At 45.1% G+C, this 20612-nt stretch overlaps 1 protein-coding gene across 1 annotated transcript in view; it reads right to left on the reverse strand.

The window, feature by feature from the left end:
• Positions 1-20612, reverse strand: part of CCDC178 (coiled-coil domain containing 178) — a 379540-nt gene that overhangs the window by 248895 nt on the left and 110033 nt on the right. The window contains 1 exon segment of the mRNA XM_075061966.1: positions 5401-5514. Within this exon segment, the coding sequence (XP_074918067.1) occupies positions 5401-5514 (114 nt within the window).

Here is a 20612-nt window from a genome sequence, read left to right on the forward strand (position 1 = left end):
GTCAGGTGCTCTAACTGGAGTCAGGTGCTCTAATTGGCCACAGCTGTTCTAGTTAATCTAAAGCAAACCTTCCTCCCTTGGCAGGGAATAAGGCCGCTGCTAACACTCTTATGCTGCCCTCTGGCCATGCTGTATCACAGTAGGAAGAGCTTGAACTAAAGGAATGAAATGAACTCCCACACAGGATTCTTCCACCAATTGTTTGAGTCCAGAACCCGATAAGGAACAGACACCTGCCTGTCCAGACTGTGCTTGTTCAGTATATAAATTGTCCTGAGCTATTCCAGGAAACAGGAGATTTCATCTGGTGTATTGGGCTATGAAGATACAAGCTGCCATATGACCTAATAGCTGAAGACAATTTCTTGACAATGTTTGAAGACTTAATTGAATTCTTGCAATATGATTTTTCAAGTTTGTGAACTTGTCCACACATAGGTAAACTCTGGCTATCACAGCATTTGGAAAAGTTCCTATATAATCTATCCACTGAATTGGGGTCAAAACAGACTTTTCGAGATTGAGTTGAAGGTCTAAACTGTGGAAAAGAGACCCTGTAATTGGTTAAGATTGACCCCTGAGAAGCCAATCATTGAGATGGGCGAAAACAACTATACCTAGTCAAGGTAGGTGGGCAACTACATCTGCCATGATCTTAGAGAATACTCTTGGGCAGAAGAGAGTCCAAAAGGGAGCACATGGTATCAGAAGTGATTGCGGTCAACTGTAAAATGAAGAAACTTCTTGTGAGAAGGGTGAATTGTGACATGAAAATATGAATCCTGAAGGCTTAAAATCACAAATAAAATCTCCAGAATCTAAGGAGCAAATTATAGCTGCAAGGGTCATCATCCTGAATTTCTGCTATTTCACATCATTGTTTGGATGTCTGATGTATAATATTGGTCTCCAGCCTCCATTCTTTTTCGGGAACAAAAAAAATACTTGGAATAGAACCCCTTTCCCCTGCACTGGACTGGAATTGGTTCTATAGCTCCTAAGCATAGAAGGGAAGTGACTTCCTATCTCACCTACTGATTATGAGATGGGACCCTGAAAAGGGACGGGGAAGGGGGCTGGGATGGAGGGATGAAAATGAAATACATTGAATAATTGATATTACGACTTCCAAAAAACTCATTCATTGGATGTTATTCTCTTCTGTGCAGGCTGAAATTAGGAGAGGTGTTATCCAAAGGTGGGGAGGATGATAGGATAGCACAGCTATAGATTCTTGTGGAATGGATGATCTGGACTCTTGACCAAGTCATTAGAACTGGCAATTGGACAAAACAGAGGGCTGGGATGAGGTAGCTGTTGCAGTTTGTAGCTTCTTTTTAGAGAACTGAGGACTCTTGGAAGGTGATTCAGAGGGTCTATGGAAACTAGATAAATGAACTGGATAAGATCTCTGAGTTGTCTGAGACCTGCTAAATTTTCTTTTATTTGCAGGTATATAAATCCCAAGGGATCTACGTGTGGCCCTCAAATCTTTTAAAGCGTGAAGAAAGTCATTGGTAGACTCAGCAAATAATTTGAGACCATCAAAAAGGAAGTCCTCAACAGTACTCTGCCCCTCTTTATGAAGCTTGTTGCATCATAATCACAGTGGAAATGGACTGTGCTGCAGTATCAGCTGAATCTAAGGAGGCCTATAATGATGTTTCCACTAAGAATTGTCCTTCATTTATGATGGCCTTAAATTGCTTGTGGTGCTCCTCTGGCAAATGCTCAATAAAGGTGTTAAATTTATTATAATTCAGATAGCCATATTTTTACATGAATGCCTGTTGGTTAGCTATTCTGAATTGCAATGTTGCAGAGGAGTAACTCTATGACCGAAGACGTCGAGTCACTTCTGATCTTTGTTGTAAGGGATAGTCTTAGCACTGTGTTGTCTACTGCATTCATTAACTGTCCACAACCAGGGAATTTGGTGTTGCGTGTTAAAATAAAAACTCTGAGTCCTTGGCTGGAACATAATAGTTTTTTTGTCAGCATGTTTACAGATGATCTTAGCAGGCTCTAGCAAAAAACAGGGAGGGCAACATGTACATAAATGTCCAGGAGTTTATGATGAGAATCCTGGACGTTTATAAAGGAATATGAAGCAAAAGCAATTAGTTTCTTCAGCAACTGGAACTGTCCAGGGTCATCTGCCATGGAAGGTGGTGGAGGCATTACAACCTCATCTGGTTATGATGATTAAATATTTGTGTGAGGTGTTGCCTCATCTGTCCTTACCTCCTGCTCCCTCAAAGATCTCCTCTAATGATTCAGGTTGACACGATGGGAGTGAAAACAAAGAAAAATGGTTCAGCCTATGCTCCTTATGAGTGTGTTTTGGGGCCCTTATGAACTGTTGGTGATATAGGGCCCAGGGGTCACAATAAGGCCACTGTGGGGCCCACAGGGCATGGGAGGAAGCATCTTCTGTTGATCATACCTAGTAGACAAGGGTCAAAGTCATCTGTCCTCTCAGAATGGACAGGAGAATGTTGTCTCACAGAATAAGCAAGAGAACCCTATACAAAAATCTGTCAGAAGAGTCATTGTCAACATATTCAAGGGGAATTGATACTTGTTTACTCTGGATAGTCAAAGTTGGTATAGAAGGAGGTCCCAACGAAAAATGTGGAGTGGATAACCCAGAAGATTTTGGTGCAAACAGATGTCCAGTACCATTAATGGGGACTTTGGCTCATTCAAGACAAGGTCCTTTGAATACAAAACTCCTGCAATGCCAATGGTAAGTAGGCACGAGTAAAATGAGATCCTGTGGAGGCCAGCTTCAGTACCAAGTTTGGTATCTGTTTTGAGTGTGTGTGTGTTACAGACCCTGAGTATTTGGTATCAGAATGTCCAGGGTGAGACTCAGCATTATCAATGCAGAGCTATAGGATAATAGCATAGCTACTGGGGATGCAAAAGTGTCTGATGTGACAGAATTCTTTGGCACAGAACTTCTACTGGTATGGATATGACTACCCAAAGACGAAGTTGCCTTCAGTACCATATCCTCTTTGGTAGTAGTATGGCTCTTAGAGGACACTTTAGATATCCTCAGAGTCCTGGAGCCACAGGAAGCCTCAACAGAACTCCCTTTGGGACCTCAGGGCTCCAGAACATTTTTCTCAGACAGTGACTGAGACGTCTTAGAAGGAGATCTAGGACTCTTACTTTTCTTATCAGTACCCAGAGACTTAGAATGTGAAGTTTCCTGTACTGTGGATACTGAGGCAGATGCTGGCTTCCTTGAGCATTTCAATGACTGAAACCCAGAGGTGGGTGGGGTAGCAGCAGTAGTATCCCCTGAGGCTCTTAGTGACAAGGATCCTGAAGTAGAGGAGGTACTAAGTGTGCTTAGAGGCTGGGGTGCAAGGCAGTTGTCAGAGCTCAGGTCAGAGACCAGGCTTAGGACTTGTTCAATCATCAATAATTTGAATTTGATCCCTCTGATTTTTTTTTTTTTGAGATCTGCTTTTGAAGGAGGAGCAAGTCTTACAATTACTCAGGATATGGGTGTTCCCCAAACAGCAGTCACCAAGAAAGTTTCTCATTGACCAAGATAGCTGCCTGGCAGGAAAGATACTGCTTAGAGTCTAGGAATCCTCCCATACCACAGAAAAGAAGTCTAAAACCACCCCTCAATCAGGAAAAAAACTAATAAAAGGGGAACAACAATCTCAATAAACAACTAACTAACTATACTATACCAAGAACAGCATGAGTAAAGGGGGCATGCTTGATGCTCTATCTCAGGCCGAGGGTTGTTGAGAAGGGACAGAGGGTAGTTTGCTCATACAGCCCTATGCATTCTTGACATGGGGCATGAGGATGTGCAGGGCACATGTGAAGGACAAACAGACACTGCTACTGAAAATCTATGATCAAAGGTGCATGGAGGCACATGCACGCCTGAAGTGAAGCATCCATACGGACACCACTCAAAGAAGAATCCCCTTTACAGTGGTCTAAAACTCCTGTTGCCCTCCAAAGCTATAAGATACCATATCAAACTAAGTTTGTGATATTTTTACATAGAATTGCTGTTACTGACTCAAATCTCTGTAGATGTCCTCACAGAAAATAATGTGCTGTTCCATTCCACATTACATTCTGTGGCATACCCCTCCAACTGAAACATCACCTGAGTGCTGGGTTTGAGGACAGCAGATAGCTGGACACATATCTGCAAAGGAAGTGTTAGCATAGGACAGGAGTGCTCTGAAGAACAGTACAATCACTTGACCTCTGTATCAATGTCTCTGCTGCTTAGGTAGATCTCAACCTCTGCACATTCATTAAGAGGATGGAGAAACAGACTTAGGGCAGGTCTACACTACAGCTGGGATCGACCCTCTGAGATCGATCCACCGGCGGTCGATTTACCGCGTCTAGTAAAGACCTACCAAATCAACTGCAGATTGCTCTCCAGTTGACCCCTGTACTGTACCTCTGACAAGAAAAGTAAGATAAGTTGACAGGAGTTTTTCTCCCATCGGCCTCCCATGGTGCAGACGCCGTGGTAACTTACCTAAGATACGTCGACTCCAGCTACGTGAATAATGTAGCTGGAGTTGCATAGCATAGGTTGACTTACCACAGTAGTGTAGACGTAGCCTCTGTCTTCACACTCCAAAGGGAGCAAGCTAAAAGAATCAACACTGAGTTTCCTGGTCCCTAGTATAATTTTTTCCTGTACAGATGATGAATTTTTCCCTACCAAAACTACAATATATACGACATAAAAAGGCTACTATGGTTAAACCAGAAGCTTTTTCTCTTTGTTTACCTATAAACTATATGACTCATCCTTGATACTATGATATCTTACTTAGTTTTATATGCTACAGAAATGAAAGGATAACAATAATAAAAAGAGTCCTGAAAAGAAAATGCTTATTTCTTATACCTGCTTGTAATCATATTTATATAAAATGTGGTGTTCAGTAATAAAATGCTACATAATTCTCTTTGTAGATTATACAGTTTAGTAACTAATATAGAAGATATAAGCCATCATTTACAAGAAGATGCCATCTGCTGAGCAAAAGTGTAATCAGCAGACAATTTCGATTACAGCGAAAATCTTTTTCTTCCTTTATTGATTTCCTCCATTGCTTTCCTAAAGCCCCCTAAGCAATCTGAGCCGGTGTAGCAAATGAAGAAAGCATAGGACTTCTCAAAGACCCCAATATCAATTCTGCTTTGTACTTTACCCTGTCTCAAGGCTATGGACCTGATAGGTTAGTTCAAGCAAGAGACAGAAAATAGTATATACAGTATGTATACACACACACATTCAGAGCAACAGAGTAGAAATGACAGGGTAACCTTTAGAATTAAGCCTAATAAATTTGCAGTTTTAAAACAACTTGCAGATATTACACTATTCACCTGTATATCAGTTAACTGATTCTTCACAGTACTCTTTTTGTGCTCCAGTTGTTGTTCTGCTTGTTTCTTCTGTTCATCTAGTTCTTGCATCCTCTGATTCAGATTGTAAAGTTTCTGGAAAATATATGCATAGACAAATGTGTTAGTATTCAAAATTAATTGTCCTTTTTTCTTTGGGAAATTGTAAAACACATTAGCAATTAAATACTTTTATTTTAAAGTTCCATTTATAAGTTCATTTTTAGTTTCACTTAAACAACAATTTTTTCATCTAGTTCACTTAGTAGTTACATTATATATTCATGTGTATGCATTCAGAAACACTTCAAACTATATAAATAGCATTTTAAACACACACTCACAGCTATGTTGATTCATATATTGTATTCTGTCACATAGCAAAATATCACTGTTTCACCACTGATTATAAGCAAGTTCCTTTCTTCCCAGTGGTTCTATGAGTTTATTTTGCCAGCTAACAAATAGACTTATTATGTTCAAAACAGAGAAATGAGGTGGGTGAGGTAACATCTTTTATTGGACCAACATCTGTTGGTGACAGACAAGCTCTCGAGCTTACCCAGAGCTCTTCTTCAGCTCTGGGTAAGCTCGAAAGTTTGTCTCTCACCAACAGAAGTTGGTCCAATACAAGATATTACCTCACTCACATTCTCTCTCTAATATTCTGAGCCCCACACAGTTATATAACATCACTGTTTTCAAAATATGTGTTCTGAATGGCGTACATGAAAATAGCATAAGGGAGGCAAGAAATACTTATGGTTTAGTGACTGTGAACTAACAAGGGAAATAGTATTTAGGAGAGCTACTTAGAAACTGTAAGAAGAGAAAGAATACCATATTGGGATTTCTCATTTTTACATCATTCACTAATCCAGTGTGTTATTAATTAACATATCCAGAAAATTAGTTTTTTAAATATCTGTTTTACTAAACACATTTACATCATTGGTATAAGTAGTTATTAATGTATATAATGACTAAGTAAAATTTGTAAATTACTCTGTACATATACAAAAAGTATACAATGATAAAGTTATTCAAAGTGTTTTCTTTGATAAATTATGAAATTATGTATCGTATGTAACTAACAGCATTAAATATAGCTTTCACATTCTGATTCACTTGCAACACTTTCAATTTTTAATCAAAGAGTTTAAGTTCTTCCTTGAAATTACTAACATTTTTTAAATATTACTCAGATACAAACCTGCTTGTGCAAACATTGTTTCCAACTTTTAAGATAGAAACAAATATACAGCTAAAGACAAGGATATATAACTCATACCACACCCCTCGAGATCTCCAGAAGACTAATGATGTGATCTTTGTCACATTGTTTCTACTAAATTTTACTTAGGGAAGGGCTAACAACATTAATCACTGTCATTAACATGTTGTTTTGAAAATACTATTAGCTATTAGAAATATCTTTTTGTAGTTTTATGTAGCAGTTGTGACTTATTATACCTGCATCACAAATAAACGATCTCAATTACTTTAACATACTTAAAAAAAATTATTCTACATCTGAGTGATTGGATAGTTTAAATATTGGAAGAAGTGTTCCATAGAAGCTAAACAGAGAAGACAAAAAGGAAAAAATGAGTCCCTGTAGGAAGTGAAGGCAGAGAAAGAGGAGGGTCTAGACCAGGGATCGGCAACCTTTGGCACACAGCCTGCTAGGGTAAGAACCCTGGCAGGCTGGGCTGGTTTGTTTACCTGCTGCGTCTGCAGTTCAGCTGATCGCAGCTCCCACTGGTCGCGGTTCGCCACTTCAGGCCAATGGGGGCTGCAGGAAGCAGTGCAGGCTAAACTTGCGGATGTGGCAGGTAAACAAATTGGCCCGGCCTGCCAGGGTGCTTACCCTGGTGGGCCATGTGCCAAAGCTTGCCGATCCCTGGTCTAGACTAACAAGTCTGACTCAATAGTCAGAAAACTGAACTCAGAGTATATTGTAGATGAGATTGCTTGGGAAAATTCTTCCAGTAGAGATGGAAGTCTTCACTAGCTTAACTGTGATTCTGTAAAAGAAGATTCATGTGAGTTGGAAGAGGTCATGGAAGTTTTAATACCAAGGCTTTGGTTTGAGAACTAAAACTCACGTGTCTAAATTAAATCTGACAGATTCATAAGACAAAAGTGATTTTTTTCTGTTAAAGCCATACCAGAATTCTTGACTCCAGTCCTGGACAAAAAATCCAATAAATGGCCAAGTTTGTTCCCTGTTGTGTCTGGAACAGAACTGAAGGCAGTTTATATTCTCTCTGGTAGCAAAGAAGTCTGTTTGAGGAGTCTACTATTTTCAGAAGATTAAAGCAGTAACTGTGTTTTTGAGAAACCACTTATGTTGACTAGTGTGTTTTCAATTCAGGTTGTTAATGTTTTCTTTGTTAGGCATGTGAAGCAGCATATACTTTTCCCAGATCCAAAAAGCTTCTTGTCACACTGAACAAAGGTGAGCTCCTGCATGCCTGTTCATACAACACATGGCAGTGATCAAGAGAAGAAAGGCATAAGCAAAACTTAGAGCTAGCATACTGGTGTGAACTACAGTCTCCTCACAGTTTCAGAGATCCTGGATTGCATGATCATCTAAGTAAGATCCACAAGGCATGTGAGAAGCATGTGTTGCAATCACTGTGGAAGGTTGAGAATAATTGAAAGGTTCTCCCACACACACACGCCTTACTGCTATTCTCAGCATCATCAACCTTAATAGCATCATCTACCTCAATAGCATGCATCTGACGAAGTGGGTATTCACCCACGAAAGCTCATGCTTCAAAATGTCTGTTAGTCTATAAGGTGCCACAGGATCCTTTGCTGTTTTTACAGATCCAGACTAACACGGCTACCCCTCTGATACTTGACACCATGCAAGGCACTGCATTTAGCTGTATGGAATGGAAATCCATCAACCTGATGAAGAAACTTGCACAAATACAGACAGATATCATCTTCCTTTCCAAATGCAAATGGATGGACATCATACCAAATGGACTAAAGGTAAAAAATCCACTGCTATCTACATACTACACAGACCAGACTAAGTCGGTTATATTTTGCCCAGGATCTTCTAAGTCTAACACCAAAGTTCGTAGAAAAACCTAGTAGCAAGGAGTGCCGGTGCCCCTCAATTCTGGGCAGTAAAAAAACATTTCCCTTGATTCCATTGAAAGCAGTCAGTAGATCAGTGAAAGTGTATATGCACTGCACATTTGAAAGAAGCCGAGCTAAGAGCTATCAACTCTGTTATATCCTTGGGGCAGCCGGTTTAGGAAGAAATTTTACTTGAGCCAACAAACAGCTAACAAAACTACCATTTTATTACAGACACAGAACTCCCTCTCTCTCTGCCCATGCTTTAACCCCGTTAGAAATTCATTGTGATGGCTTAAACACCGCTCTGAAGCTATACTAATCTAATCGAATCGTTTTCTTTTTCATAATAGGAACAAAGTCAGACAAACAACTTAGCCACAAACATCATCTCCATGTACTACTAACCACTCTTCGCCCCTAATAATAGAATAGCACTCCACCTTCACTGGATCATAAATAACACCCGATCTTGTGGCGAGATAGTTTAGACGAAGTGAGGGTAGCACACATGCGCAACTCCTCCATTCCACTATCGGCTCATAATGTATCACCGGGAGTGTTTATGATCTTTGATTATCTCCACTCCCTCTTCTTTAAATATCTCGCCCCTACACTACATCATTTCCTCATTTAGACTCATATGCAGCTCTCTCTACCTTCGCGTATATTGAAGGTTTAACACACTCTCGACACCACTGAAGTCGGCAACGTTCATGCAAAGAGAGCAAGTTCCTCTCTGCATCCAAAATAGACCTTCTGTGACGTAAGATTGCTGATGTGGGTACTGACAATGAGTTCAGAATTGAATTACATAAGTATTTGTGTATAGTGCTTATATCCCGAAAGTAGCATAGGTCGAGATGTCCGCAGCTACTAGCCCTAAGGGTTTCCACTTTGATTAAAAATCCCCAGGCAAATACTTTACACTGGCGAAACACAGCACTTGTCAAATGTTTATCTGTATCAGTTGGAATAATCTAGCTACCTTTAGAATCAGAACCTCCATAGGGATATACACAGTTCACAGCATCACCTTTCCACTGTCCCAATAATGGAGTAGGTTAAGTAAACTAGTGCAAAGAAGAAGTCAGTGGCCCTACATTTTTACTTGCAGTTTCGCTAACTTCTGAGGAATAGGATTTTCGAACCTTCTCAAACAAGAGGTATCGCTATGAAAAGATACACAGACACTCAAACTGCATGTTCCTGGAGGCTGCATACCTATAGGGTCAGATCATAAGCTTGAGTTCTACACCGTCGTAACAAGAGCCACCTATAGACACATTTACGTACATGCATCCCAGTGTGGTGTATTATAGGAAAAACAAGTTCTTGGTTTCGGTGAGACTTACGTCCGAAATCGTAGGGTGATACCCCAGAGTTAACATCCTCTGTATATTACAATTATTCAACAACCCAATAATATCACCGGGCTAGTCCTCGCTTCTCAAAGCTGTATACCCGACTTCTCTTGATGACCAACCCCTGTGGTGCTCCCATCCTGGTCGGGGACCTGGCATGCCAACGACAATTGAAGTTATTGCTGCTATGGTCACCGAGAGTTGGCACGATAGCAGTAACCTTAAGTGATAGGGCAAAACACCGTGGAAGCTCTTCGTACAAAGCTCTAAGGCTGTGTATGCGTTCCTGACTATTCATGACGACAGGTCCTGTTGGTCGATGTTTAGTCGTCGTAAAGGTGATAGAGTGTGTTGTGAAGTCCCTCCTTTTAGGATCATACTAGTAAGTACCATATCAACTGAATCTGAGCGGCTTTCACGTCTCCAGTAGATGGGCTATGTGAATCTTTTCCTCCAGCTCCCTGGACTGAAAGATTTACTACGAAGCATATTTTCTTAGCCTCCGGCGCGTCTCCCTGTTCATCACATATCGCTGTTAGCGCACGATGGAGCTTATGCTACTCATCCTCTGCGGAATTCAGTGCCACTCGGAAGTGAGTCGTTCTCAAATTAGTACGTAGAATGGATTCGTGGTTGGTAGGCCGCTCAATTGGACTCTCTCATTTTATATATTTCCTTTTGAAACTGCCTGCTGAACGCAGTGGCTTTGGAACACAACTTGCGGAGGTAGTCAGCGATTGTCCGCCTTTCCGACAGAGAATATGATTCCATACGATGGCTTTGATGCCTAGCCTTGCGTATAGTTGCTCAGACGGAATGGAGAGCAAGGCAATCTTATGAGGCGTTGTATTTTTGAGATTGGATTAGTTAGCGTTGCCAGATGCCCGATCTAATAAATGAGGTACGTACCGCCCTTCATACATGCAGCTGCCCATAATATGTCAAGGAAACTCTACACCACTTACCATTGAGGATTTGAGCAAACAGGACCTGCTGTCTCACACTGGTGAAGAACATAATCACACAATTTACTGGAGTCCTAATGCCTAGGACAGTGGGGCCAGCTTGATAATCCGGTCCATATTGTGGCTTAGGAAATGTATTCATCCGATGGTCATGTCGCGTAGTCCTCTCTCTTGGATGCTTGCTCACCAGAGAGCTATTAAAGACATTTCCATGCGACGGAAGTGGATTACAAACTCGTAAGATGGTTGCGACTCTCTTCACTACTGGCCTGGAGAAACAGTGCTCAGGTTGATCTTCAAGCACTAAGGTCCATTCTGTATACGCTTTCTTGTCTAGCCATTCTTCCATACTTCTCACAATGATCTCCAGCCTAACCACCAAATAAAATGGATATCAAGTTTAACATGGCGTACTTTTCAAAGTTATCTACCCACCGGGTTAGTTCGCGAGGTGTCTCTGAGTATCGTAAGGACTTTCTTGAATGATCTTGGTCTCTGCTATTAATAATTTCGGGCGTTATTTCTATTAATTATTTGTCTCAGCATTCCCTGCGAGAACATCAGCATAGGTTTTGGGGTAGGTGCGCATCCTAGCTCCTGCGTGGTCGACTACCTTGGTGCAGCACTACCATGTCGTCCCAGGGCACCTGAATCATTACGGGGTCTCTCTGCTGTGGCCTCAAATTGTTAAAAAGATAGTCTCCTTGCCTCGCTGGGGCGCCTGACTCTCGCATAACAGGGAAGCCGCGTCCTTACTCCCCCGAAAACGCTCATATTCGGATATAACCCATCCTGCCCTACCCAGATATACCAGTCTTCGGGGGGCCCGTGAGACCAAACAATCTCACTCTATTGAATCAACACTGACTTTGGACCCCAACCGCCCTGTTCTCTCGATGCCTCATCTGAGCAGCGCCCGCGCTCACCAAGCGAACACCTCTATCTCTGACAGCCGACAGTCACGACCCCAGATTCGCGCCTGTCCCCTGTCTGCATGACTATGACCGGTCCGCTATCCGGACCCCCCTACCCGCCACACCTGAGGCGCACCTCACAGCCCACACCCCGCGACCAAGGAACGCGCCGCACCGTAGGCAGCCAGTGGGCTCCCAGAGCCACCCTCCCCTCGCCGGACGACACCCCGTGGCCCTCCTCAGCCATGGGTCGCCCGTCGCACTTCTGTTTGCTGATGAGTGCATGGGATTGGGAAAAAGGATGCCCCCCCGCAGTCATACCTAACGACGCTCCGGAGACAGTTAAGCCACGGAGCCTCCTTGGCCAAGCTGGGACACAAGTTCTGGCCCGTCCCTGACGGTCCCGCAGAAAGCGCCGACCCATGCGTCGCCACGGCTGCAGGCACGCATGCAGATGGAATGCCTCCGCTCGCTGGCACGTAGGCCTAGCTTTGGTGGACGGAACCGCGTTGGAGGCGGGCGAACCGAGACGCCTATAGCGCGGTCCCATGCCCGTCGCCCCTGCTATCCCCTCGGGGTCCGCCGACGGTCTGTTGGAGCTCCGGGGTCCCCATAGGAAGTACACGCATCTCGCAGCAGCTCTTGCCTCCCCAGACCGGAACTACCCGACGGAGGGCCACCATGAAGCTGCGGTTCCTGCCCCGTTCTCATTCGAACCGCCCACGACCACGTGCTGACAGACCATGTGCGCCGTTAAACGCTGGGACCTGCATCAGAACGACGGCCCATGTGTCTTACGGCATCTCGGCTTTAGCCGGACTCTGTTAAGCATGCGGAACCCTGCCCCCAGGCGACGCCCCCTTCCTACTGCTATTGCTCCTACTGGTGCCCCGTTAATAGGTGGGTGGTCCCAGCACAGCTCGCCCAGCGATAGAGGTTAAATTGGACTGATTGCCCAGATATCCATGTGAAAGTACCTCAGGAGGATTGCGTATGCCGCGCCCTTGTGCTCGAACCGCACAAGCCAACACGTCCACAGTCCCCTCATAAAACTTGCAAAGCACTTGATTACTCCAGCCACGAACAAAGTCTGCTGAATGGTCGGGATCAAACCGCATCTCTCTCAAGATCATTAGCCCTGCCAACGCTAGCAAGTCGCATCATTGCGGAGTATATACACACTTTCTCATGCGTAGTCCTGCCTCGAGTGTGACTGCAGGTGGCGTACATCAAGCAATTCTTTAGACAATGCGGAGCTTTAGCCTTACAACATCGCTGTTCTGCTGGTTAATAGTTTGGCTGCCAGGCGAGTCTTCTATCACTGTCACTACAATAGGTTTCGTATACAGGTATTCCTCTAGTTCTCTGCAAGGAGTGCCTTTGCCTCAAAGTCAATCTATGCCGGGACCCTACGGGCACATCTCTATTCTATTTTTCTCTTCATAGTGACGAGGAACCTCAAGTAAAAGCGGTTCTCTCAGTTTTATAGTGTCATTGCTGGGTAAAGCTCGTCTGAGCTGCTATGCAACGTTTGAGATAGGGGACAGGGCCTCGCAGGACCTATAGGAGCCTGTATACAAAAGCTTGCGGTCCCTTGTATGCTCTCTTATTCTCTTGCGTGCGGCCAATGGTCTCTTCTTATTGGAAACAAAGACACACACTATTTGAACGTGAGCGCGGGGAAGGCAGACAAAAGACAGCTATACCCAAAATACCCACCTCTCAGCATTTACAGACAGCTATCACCACCGCGCCTAACGCGCGGAAGCATGCGTAATGTGAGCCGAGCCCCTCAACTCACACTCACTCGTGGAAAGCTGACGGGATGCCGCCTTCCGCTACATCGCTTAGAGCGTACACCCACAAAAAAAAAAACCCATCGAATTTTTGGACCCCCCACGATAACACTCCGTACCCTCCTAGGTTCCTCCTACACCCCTCTATCACGGTAAAAGCAAACAGTTCCGCCGATTATGAGAACCGAAAGAAGTCTTCGACAAAAACTCTTACCACCTTAGCATGACCAGTTAGGTCCAGTAAAGCTGAGGGAAGCTAAGATCGGACCTCCATTTCCATGGGCTAATCACCCTGGGATATGCTTTTATGGTGCTCCCTTACTTATACTCGTGTACAGCGTTTCACGCCCGTTGACATGCTAGGAGGCTGATCAGCCGTCTTTTCAGGATCTAACCTCGTTTCAATCGTATGTACATATGTGATTTGTTTTTGTGGCGACTGGCTCTAAGCTGTGATTCGTTGCCCTCTCCGAGAAGTTGCATGAGAACCAAGCGGTCCGCAGCAGGCCAACGCATGAACAGGTGAGGAGAGTGTATGCAGCTCTCCATCTCTGCGGCACAAGGGATCGCCTCTTCTTCAAGGCCACGACCGCAGTTGAGATTGCGAGTTAAGAACACAGTCGAGGATATACTGGATTTCATGTGGAATTTTGTGATTCCGGTTGTCTCACCAGAATGAGTGTGGCTTGAACGTCAGAAGTACACCTCAAATCTGCAGGATGGTCCCACCTCGTGATGGCATACTAGGCGCACTAGCAGCTTAATATGAGCCTGCAAGCGGAGACTGATCATGCCTGCCTTGTCAGGTCCGCACAGCAGATTTAATTGAATGTCATTAGAGCTCTGCCGTCCAGACTGTGAAGAAATGACGAGGATGTCGTGTTTAGGATGATCGTGCAGGACCCATTTAGCTCTGAAAGAGGTTATAATTCGAGACAAAACTGGCATGTCTCTGGGCTAATACGTGTCGCGTCTAATTTCGATCTCTGGGGTGCGCTCGTCTCGTACATGACTTGTATGAATACGTTCTCGCAGAGTTCTCAGTGTATGCAAACAAATTCATGATCTAGCGCGTGGTTCAGAAGGATTTTCAGCGACCATCTCAACAGCAAGGTGCGCAGTTGTCTCCCGAAATCCATCTCTGAACTATGCCGTGTGGATGCTTTCCTCCGTGTCGTAGCCATGAGAATGTGTTCTCGCTGTAGGAAATGTGCAAGGTAAGGTTCCAGCGCTTTGATTGGAGTGGTGTAGTACCTCTTCGCTGTGATGATTCAAAGCGCTATAGTTCAAATTTGTGTCTCTTGTTGCATATTGCTCGTATCAGCTAATCCATTGGCAGTTTCAGTCATAGTACCTGTATTGGTATGTGCTGAATGTGGATGTGGTTTACTCTTCTCACAGACGTCGAGTCTGATCCTCTGCCATTTCACCCTTCTTAATAGGATTCACTACCATCCTAACTAGGCGGCATGGCACCACATTAGGTGCATAGTCGTATGTGCTATTGTGCTTCTGTACATATCGTACTATATGCACTTGAGTGACTCAGGATATCTCGAAATCACACCGCACACAGATCCCTCGATAGTTTGGCGAGTATACGCTCTCTCATACGAGTGTGCTCACGTTTGGCTACGTGCTCAAACATCATGATGTGCCCAAATATGAATAGAGACTTTGGCTATTTTCATGACATTAGACGAATGCTGTCAGACCAGAATACACACCATCACAGCATCGGCTATCATGTACAAGAGAGGGCCAGCAACTCTACAGTCGATATTAGTACACTATGTCCATATGTGTTTTCTTCCAGGCCAAGTCCCATGTGAGCGCTGGTAAGTGTCGACCCTGACACTGGAGAGTGCATTCCTCCTCACCCTGGAGCACGCCACCATACACTACGCTCTGTGCTCTATCTCTTTCTAGAGCTTAACTGTTACCCATATCACAGGTCGCCAAAATAGGCTATGCAATTGTCCTTCATGCACACTAATTCCACAGTGACGGAATGAGCTGTTCTACATCTGTGCTAGCTGTGGTGGAGATATGACAACATCTCCCTGTGTGAGGGTTCTGGGGCTCAACCCTCCCTGTGGAGGAGGGGAGCCACACCGGCCTCCGTCCTGTCACTCTCGCGGTTTGTTGGTCCGGCCCCTTGGACCCGCGGCCCACTCGTCGGGGACGTTTCGGATCCTATGGTAGAGGACTGAGCACAGTAACGTCAATGGGCCCAGCCTTTGATGCAGCGGGCACCAACAAACTGTGCATGTTACAGTTCTATGGGCTCCGGGCCCTTTGGGCAGGGCAGAGCAATGGACAAAGTTAGAGGGGGCCCAGCCCTTGGGTTCGGCGCGGCACCCAAACACCGCTTACAAAAAAGCTCTAGCCCTTGTGGAAGCAGGGCAGAGCAGTCCGGGTAAAGGTCTATAGGGGCCCCAGCCCTTTGGTCGGCGGTGTGGTGCTCTTGGGGCGGACCAAACACAGTACAATGAAGCTCTGGCCCTTTTCGGCAGGTGTTGTTTGTGTGTCAGTGTGTGTTGAGCAAGTAGCAATCCACACTGGCCTCGTTAGGCCGAGGCGAGGGGGATTCTGGCCACCCGGCTATGGGTGGGCAGGGGAACGCAGGCCCACCCACTCCTCTGCGTTCCAGTCCGGGGCCCTATTAGCGGCTGTTTGCCGCTAGTGGCTGTGTAGTGCAGTGGGGATCCGGACCGAACACACGACAGACAGTTGATCGGTGTTCGTCTGTGACCGAAACAACTGACAGAGCTGATAAGTGGGGATCCTGACTGACCACAGGCCATGTGCGTTGTGCTCGGGGCCCTCTGTCAGGCGGTGGAGCTGTGTCAGCTCCCAGGCTACTTCCAATTTCCTCCCCTGTTTCTACCTGGTCCGCAGGGTCGCCAGCACCATGGGGCTCCTTCCCAGTCAGAACTGCGTTGGCCAGATCCAGAGTACATCCTATGGGAGGCGGAGCCATCGGCCACTCCCTCGGGGCGTGCCGAGGTAACATCCACAGTCGATAATAGTGCATGTTGCATCACGGTGTGTGTGGAAGGTTGAGAATAATTTGAAAGGTTTCTCCCACCACACACACCGCCTTAAACTGCTATTCTCAGCCATCATCAACCTTAATAGCATCCATCTACCTCAATAGTCCATGCATCTGCACAAGTGGGTATTCACCCACGAAAGCTCATGGCTTCAAAATGTCCTGTTAAGTCTATAAGGTGCCACAAGGCTCCGGTTGCTGGTGTTTGACAGATCCAGAACTAGACCCCGGCTTCACCGCGCTGCTGGATACTTGACACCATGCAAGGCACTGCATTTAGCTGTATGGAGTGGAAATCCATCAACCTCATGAAGAAACTTGCACAAATACAGACAGATATCATCTTCCTTTTCCAAAATGCAAATGGATGGACAGCTCATACCAATGGACTAAGGTAAAAAAATCCACTGCTATCTACATAAACTACACAGACCACACAGTGAGAGATTATGCCATACTCTATCAAAGAAACTGAGGAACCACCTGAGTCAGCATCCTATACAGCAAACAGGAAACATCAAAAAAGAGCTCTCCAACCTGGAGACTCTCCCGCCCCCTCTTGTCATTAATAACCCAAACTTCCATACAAACGGACTTCACTAAAATAAGACAGGAGATCTACATTACTCACTTCACCTCTCTACAAAGGAAAAAGGACTTGTAAGCTGTCTAAACTCCTACCTGCCACATGGGGCCACAATGCGTGGTACCCCTAACCCACCAGCAATATCGTCAATCCTATCCAACTAACCACTCAGCCCAGAAGAAAAGTCTGTCCTACCTCTCGGGACTCTCTTTCTGCCTGCCCCCCACAACATGATACAGTTTCTTGCGCGATCTGGAAAGCCTACTTTCGCCATCTCCGACTCAAAGAATACTTTCAGGACAACACTGCGAACAGCGCACTGATACACAGGTACCCTCCACCAACAAGCACCGAAGAAGAACTCCACATGGACTGCCTCCTGAGGGTCGGAAATGACAGTCTGGACCTATACATTTGAATGCTTTTTCGCCGACTACGTGCCACAGGCAGAAATTGTGGAAAAACAACAATCGCTTGCCTCATAACCTAAGTCGTGCAGACATTGCAATGCCATCCACAAGCTCAGAAACCACCCTGACATTATCATCAAAGAGGCTGATAAAGGAGGTGCTGTTGTCATCATGAACAGGTCTGACTACCAAAAAGGAGGCTGCCAGACAACTCTCCAATACCAAAATTCTACAGGCCACTTCCTCAGATCCCACTGAGGAATACACTAAGAAACTGCACCATCTACTCAGGACACTCCCTACACTAACACCGGAACAAATCAACATACCCTCAGAGCCCGGACCAGGGTTATTCTATCTACTACCCAAGATCCACAAACCCGCGAAATCCTGACGCCCCATCATCTTTCGGGCCATTGGCACTCTCTCACTGAAGGACTGTCTGGATATGTGGACTCTCTCTACTCAGACCCCTATGCCACCAGCACTCCCAGCTATCTCCGTGACACCACTGATTTCCTGAGGAAACTACAATGCATTGGTGAACCTTCCAGAAAACACCATCCTAGCCACCATGGATGTAGAGGCTCTCTACACAAACATCCCAACACAGATGGAATACAGGAAACAGCTGTCCACAGGAACAACTATCTGGCCTGTGCATGATGCCCACAGCACAACTGGTCTGCACTGAGCGATACTCCGCCTTTATCCTCACAACATGCCAAATATTTTTATGTGCTGATGACCTTGGACCACGAAAGGAAACGTGTTGCTCTCCTCCAAAGGTTTGATTGACAGTCGATCATCCCGGCGCGATATCTCTCCAGGCCCATCCGGCCGCACCGGGCAACGCCCATGGCACGCCTGGGCAACCCGCATGGCCCCACAATATGCCAATATTTTATGGCCGACTGGAACAACGCTTCCTCAGCTCCTCGTCCACTCACGCCCACGTCTCTACCTATGCTACATTGAATGACATCTTCATCATCTGGACCATGGGAAGGAGACTCTGGAAAAATTCCACCACGATTTCAACAGCTTCCACCCCACCATCAACCTCAGCCTGGACCAATCTACACGGGAGGTCCACTTCCTAGACACCACGGTGCAAATAAGTGATGGTCACATTAACCACCACCCTATACCGAAAACCTACCGACCGCTATGCCTACCTTCATGCCTCCAGCTTCCATCCCGGGCACATCACACGATCCATTGTCTACAGCCAAGCACTGAGGTACAACCGCATCTGCTCTAACCCCTCAGACAGAGACCAACACCTACAAAATCTCCACCAAGCATTCTCAAAACTACAATACCCCGCACGAGGAAATAAGGAAACAGATCAACAGAGCCAGACGTGTACCCAGAAGCCTCCTACTGCAACAAACCCAAGAAAGAAACCAACAGGACTCCACTGGCCATCACATACAGTCCCCAGCTAAAACCCCTCCACGCATCATCAGGGATCTACAACCCATCCCTGGACAATGATCCCACACTTTCACAGGCCTTGGGTGGCAGGCCAGTCCTCTCCCACAGACAACCTGCCAACCTGAAACATATTCTCACCAGTAACTGCACACTGCACCATAGTAACTCTAGCTCAGGAACCAATCCATGCAACAAACCTCGATGCCAACTCTGCCCACATATCTACACCAGCGACACCATCACAGGACCTAACCAGATCAGCCACACATCACCGGTTCATTCACCTGCACGTCCACCAATGTAATATATGCCATCATATGCCAGCAATGCCCCTGCTATGTACATCGGCCAAACTGGACAGTCTCTACGGAAAAGGATAAATGGACACAAATCAGATATTAGGAATGGCAATATACAAAAACCTGTAGGAGAACACTTCAACCTCCCTGGCCACATTCTATAGCAGATCTTAAGGTGGCCATCCTGCAGCAAAAAACTTCAGGAACCAGACTTCAAAGAGAAACTGCTGAGCTTCAGTTCATCTGCAAATTTGACACCATCAGCTCAGGATTAAACAAAGACTGTGAATGGCTTGCCAACTACAAAACCATTTCTCCTCCTTGGTTTTCACACCTCAACTGCTAGAACAGGGCCTCAATCCTCCCTGATTGAACTAACCTCATTATCTCTAGCTTGCTTGCATATATATACCTGCCCCTGGAAATTTCCACTACATGCATCTGACGAAGTGGGTATTCACCCACGAAAGCTCATGCTTCCAAACGTCTGTTAGTCTATAAGGTGCCACAGGATCCTTTGCTCCTTAATAGCAAGACTATCGTGTTCGGTGGCATGGTTCCTAAGGACGAAGGCCTCGTCTACACTAAAAAGTTAGGTAGACTCAGCTACATTGTTCAGGGGTGTGAACAATCTACATCCCTGGGAGACATAGTTAAGCCAACCTTGTGACGGTCTATACTATTATGGTCATAACTTTTACAACTCTGCAATAAATTTTGTACGAAGTATGCCTTGTCATAATAAAATACGTGTATCAACATTATATGTAAAGCTATATGTTTCTGCATAACATTGCTGTAACATGTTCCAGAGTTAGAAAGGCAGGTATAAACTAGTTTTTCAGAGACAAAACTCAGTAGCACCCCAGCCAGGTGTTAAAGAGCTATCACTGTCTTAAGCAGCCATTCTTCAGCAATAGGAAGGCGTAAACAAGAAATATACATTTAATCACAGAGACAGTTCAACCCTCACGTCCGCAAAAGACTATTTGTTGCCTACACCTCAGTTGGGGGTAATCATCCAAGAGGAGAAAGTAGTATAAGAGAGAGACAGTGGCCTCCATTTCACCACTTCTCCTCTGATCTCTCTGCTCATAACATCAACAACTTTCAAAGAACTGAACTAAAGGGGGAGTGGTCCCAGGCTGGAAGGAGGCACAACCTGTGAAATTTACAAGAGCATAAGGTGAGACAAAATCTTTGCTTTTAAGTTCACTTAGCTTGTTAAGTTACATATTAGTTTGTATATTAATCTTATTT

Source organism: Chelonoidis abingdonii, chromosome 2 (assembly GCF_003597395.2).
Source record: "Chelonoidis abingdonii isolate Lonesome George chromosome 2, CheloAbing_2.0, whole genome shotgun sequence".
Classification (NCBI taxonomy): domain Eukaryota; kingdom Metazoa; phylum Chordata; order Testudines; family Testudinidae; genus Chelonoidis; species Chelonoidis abingdonii.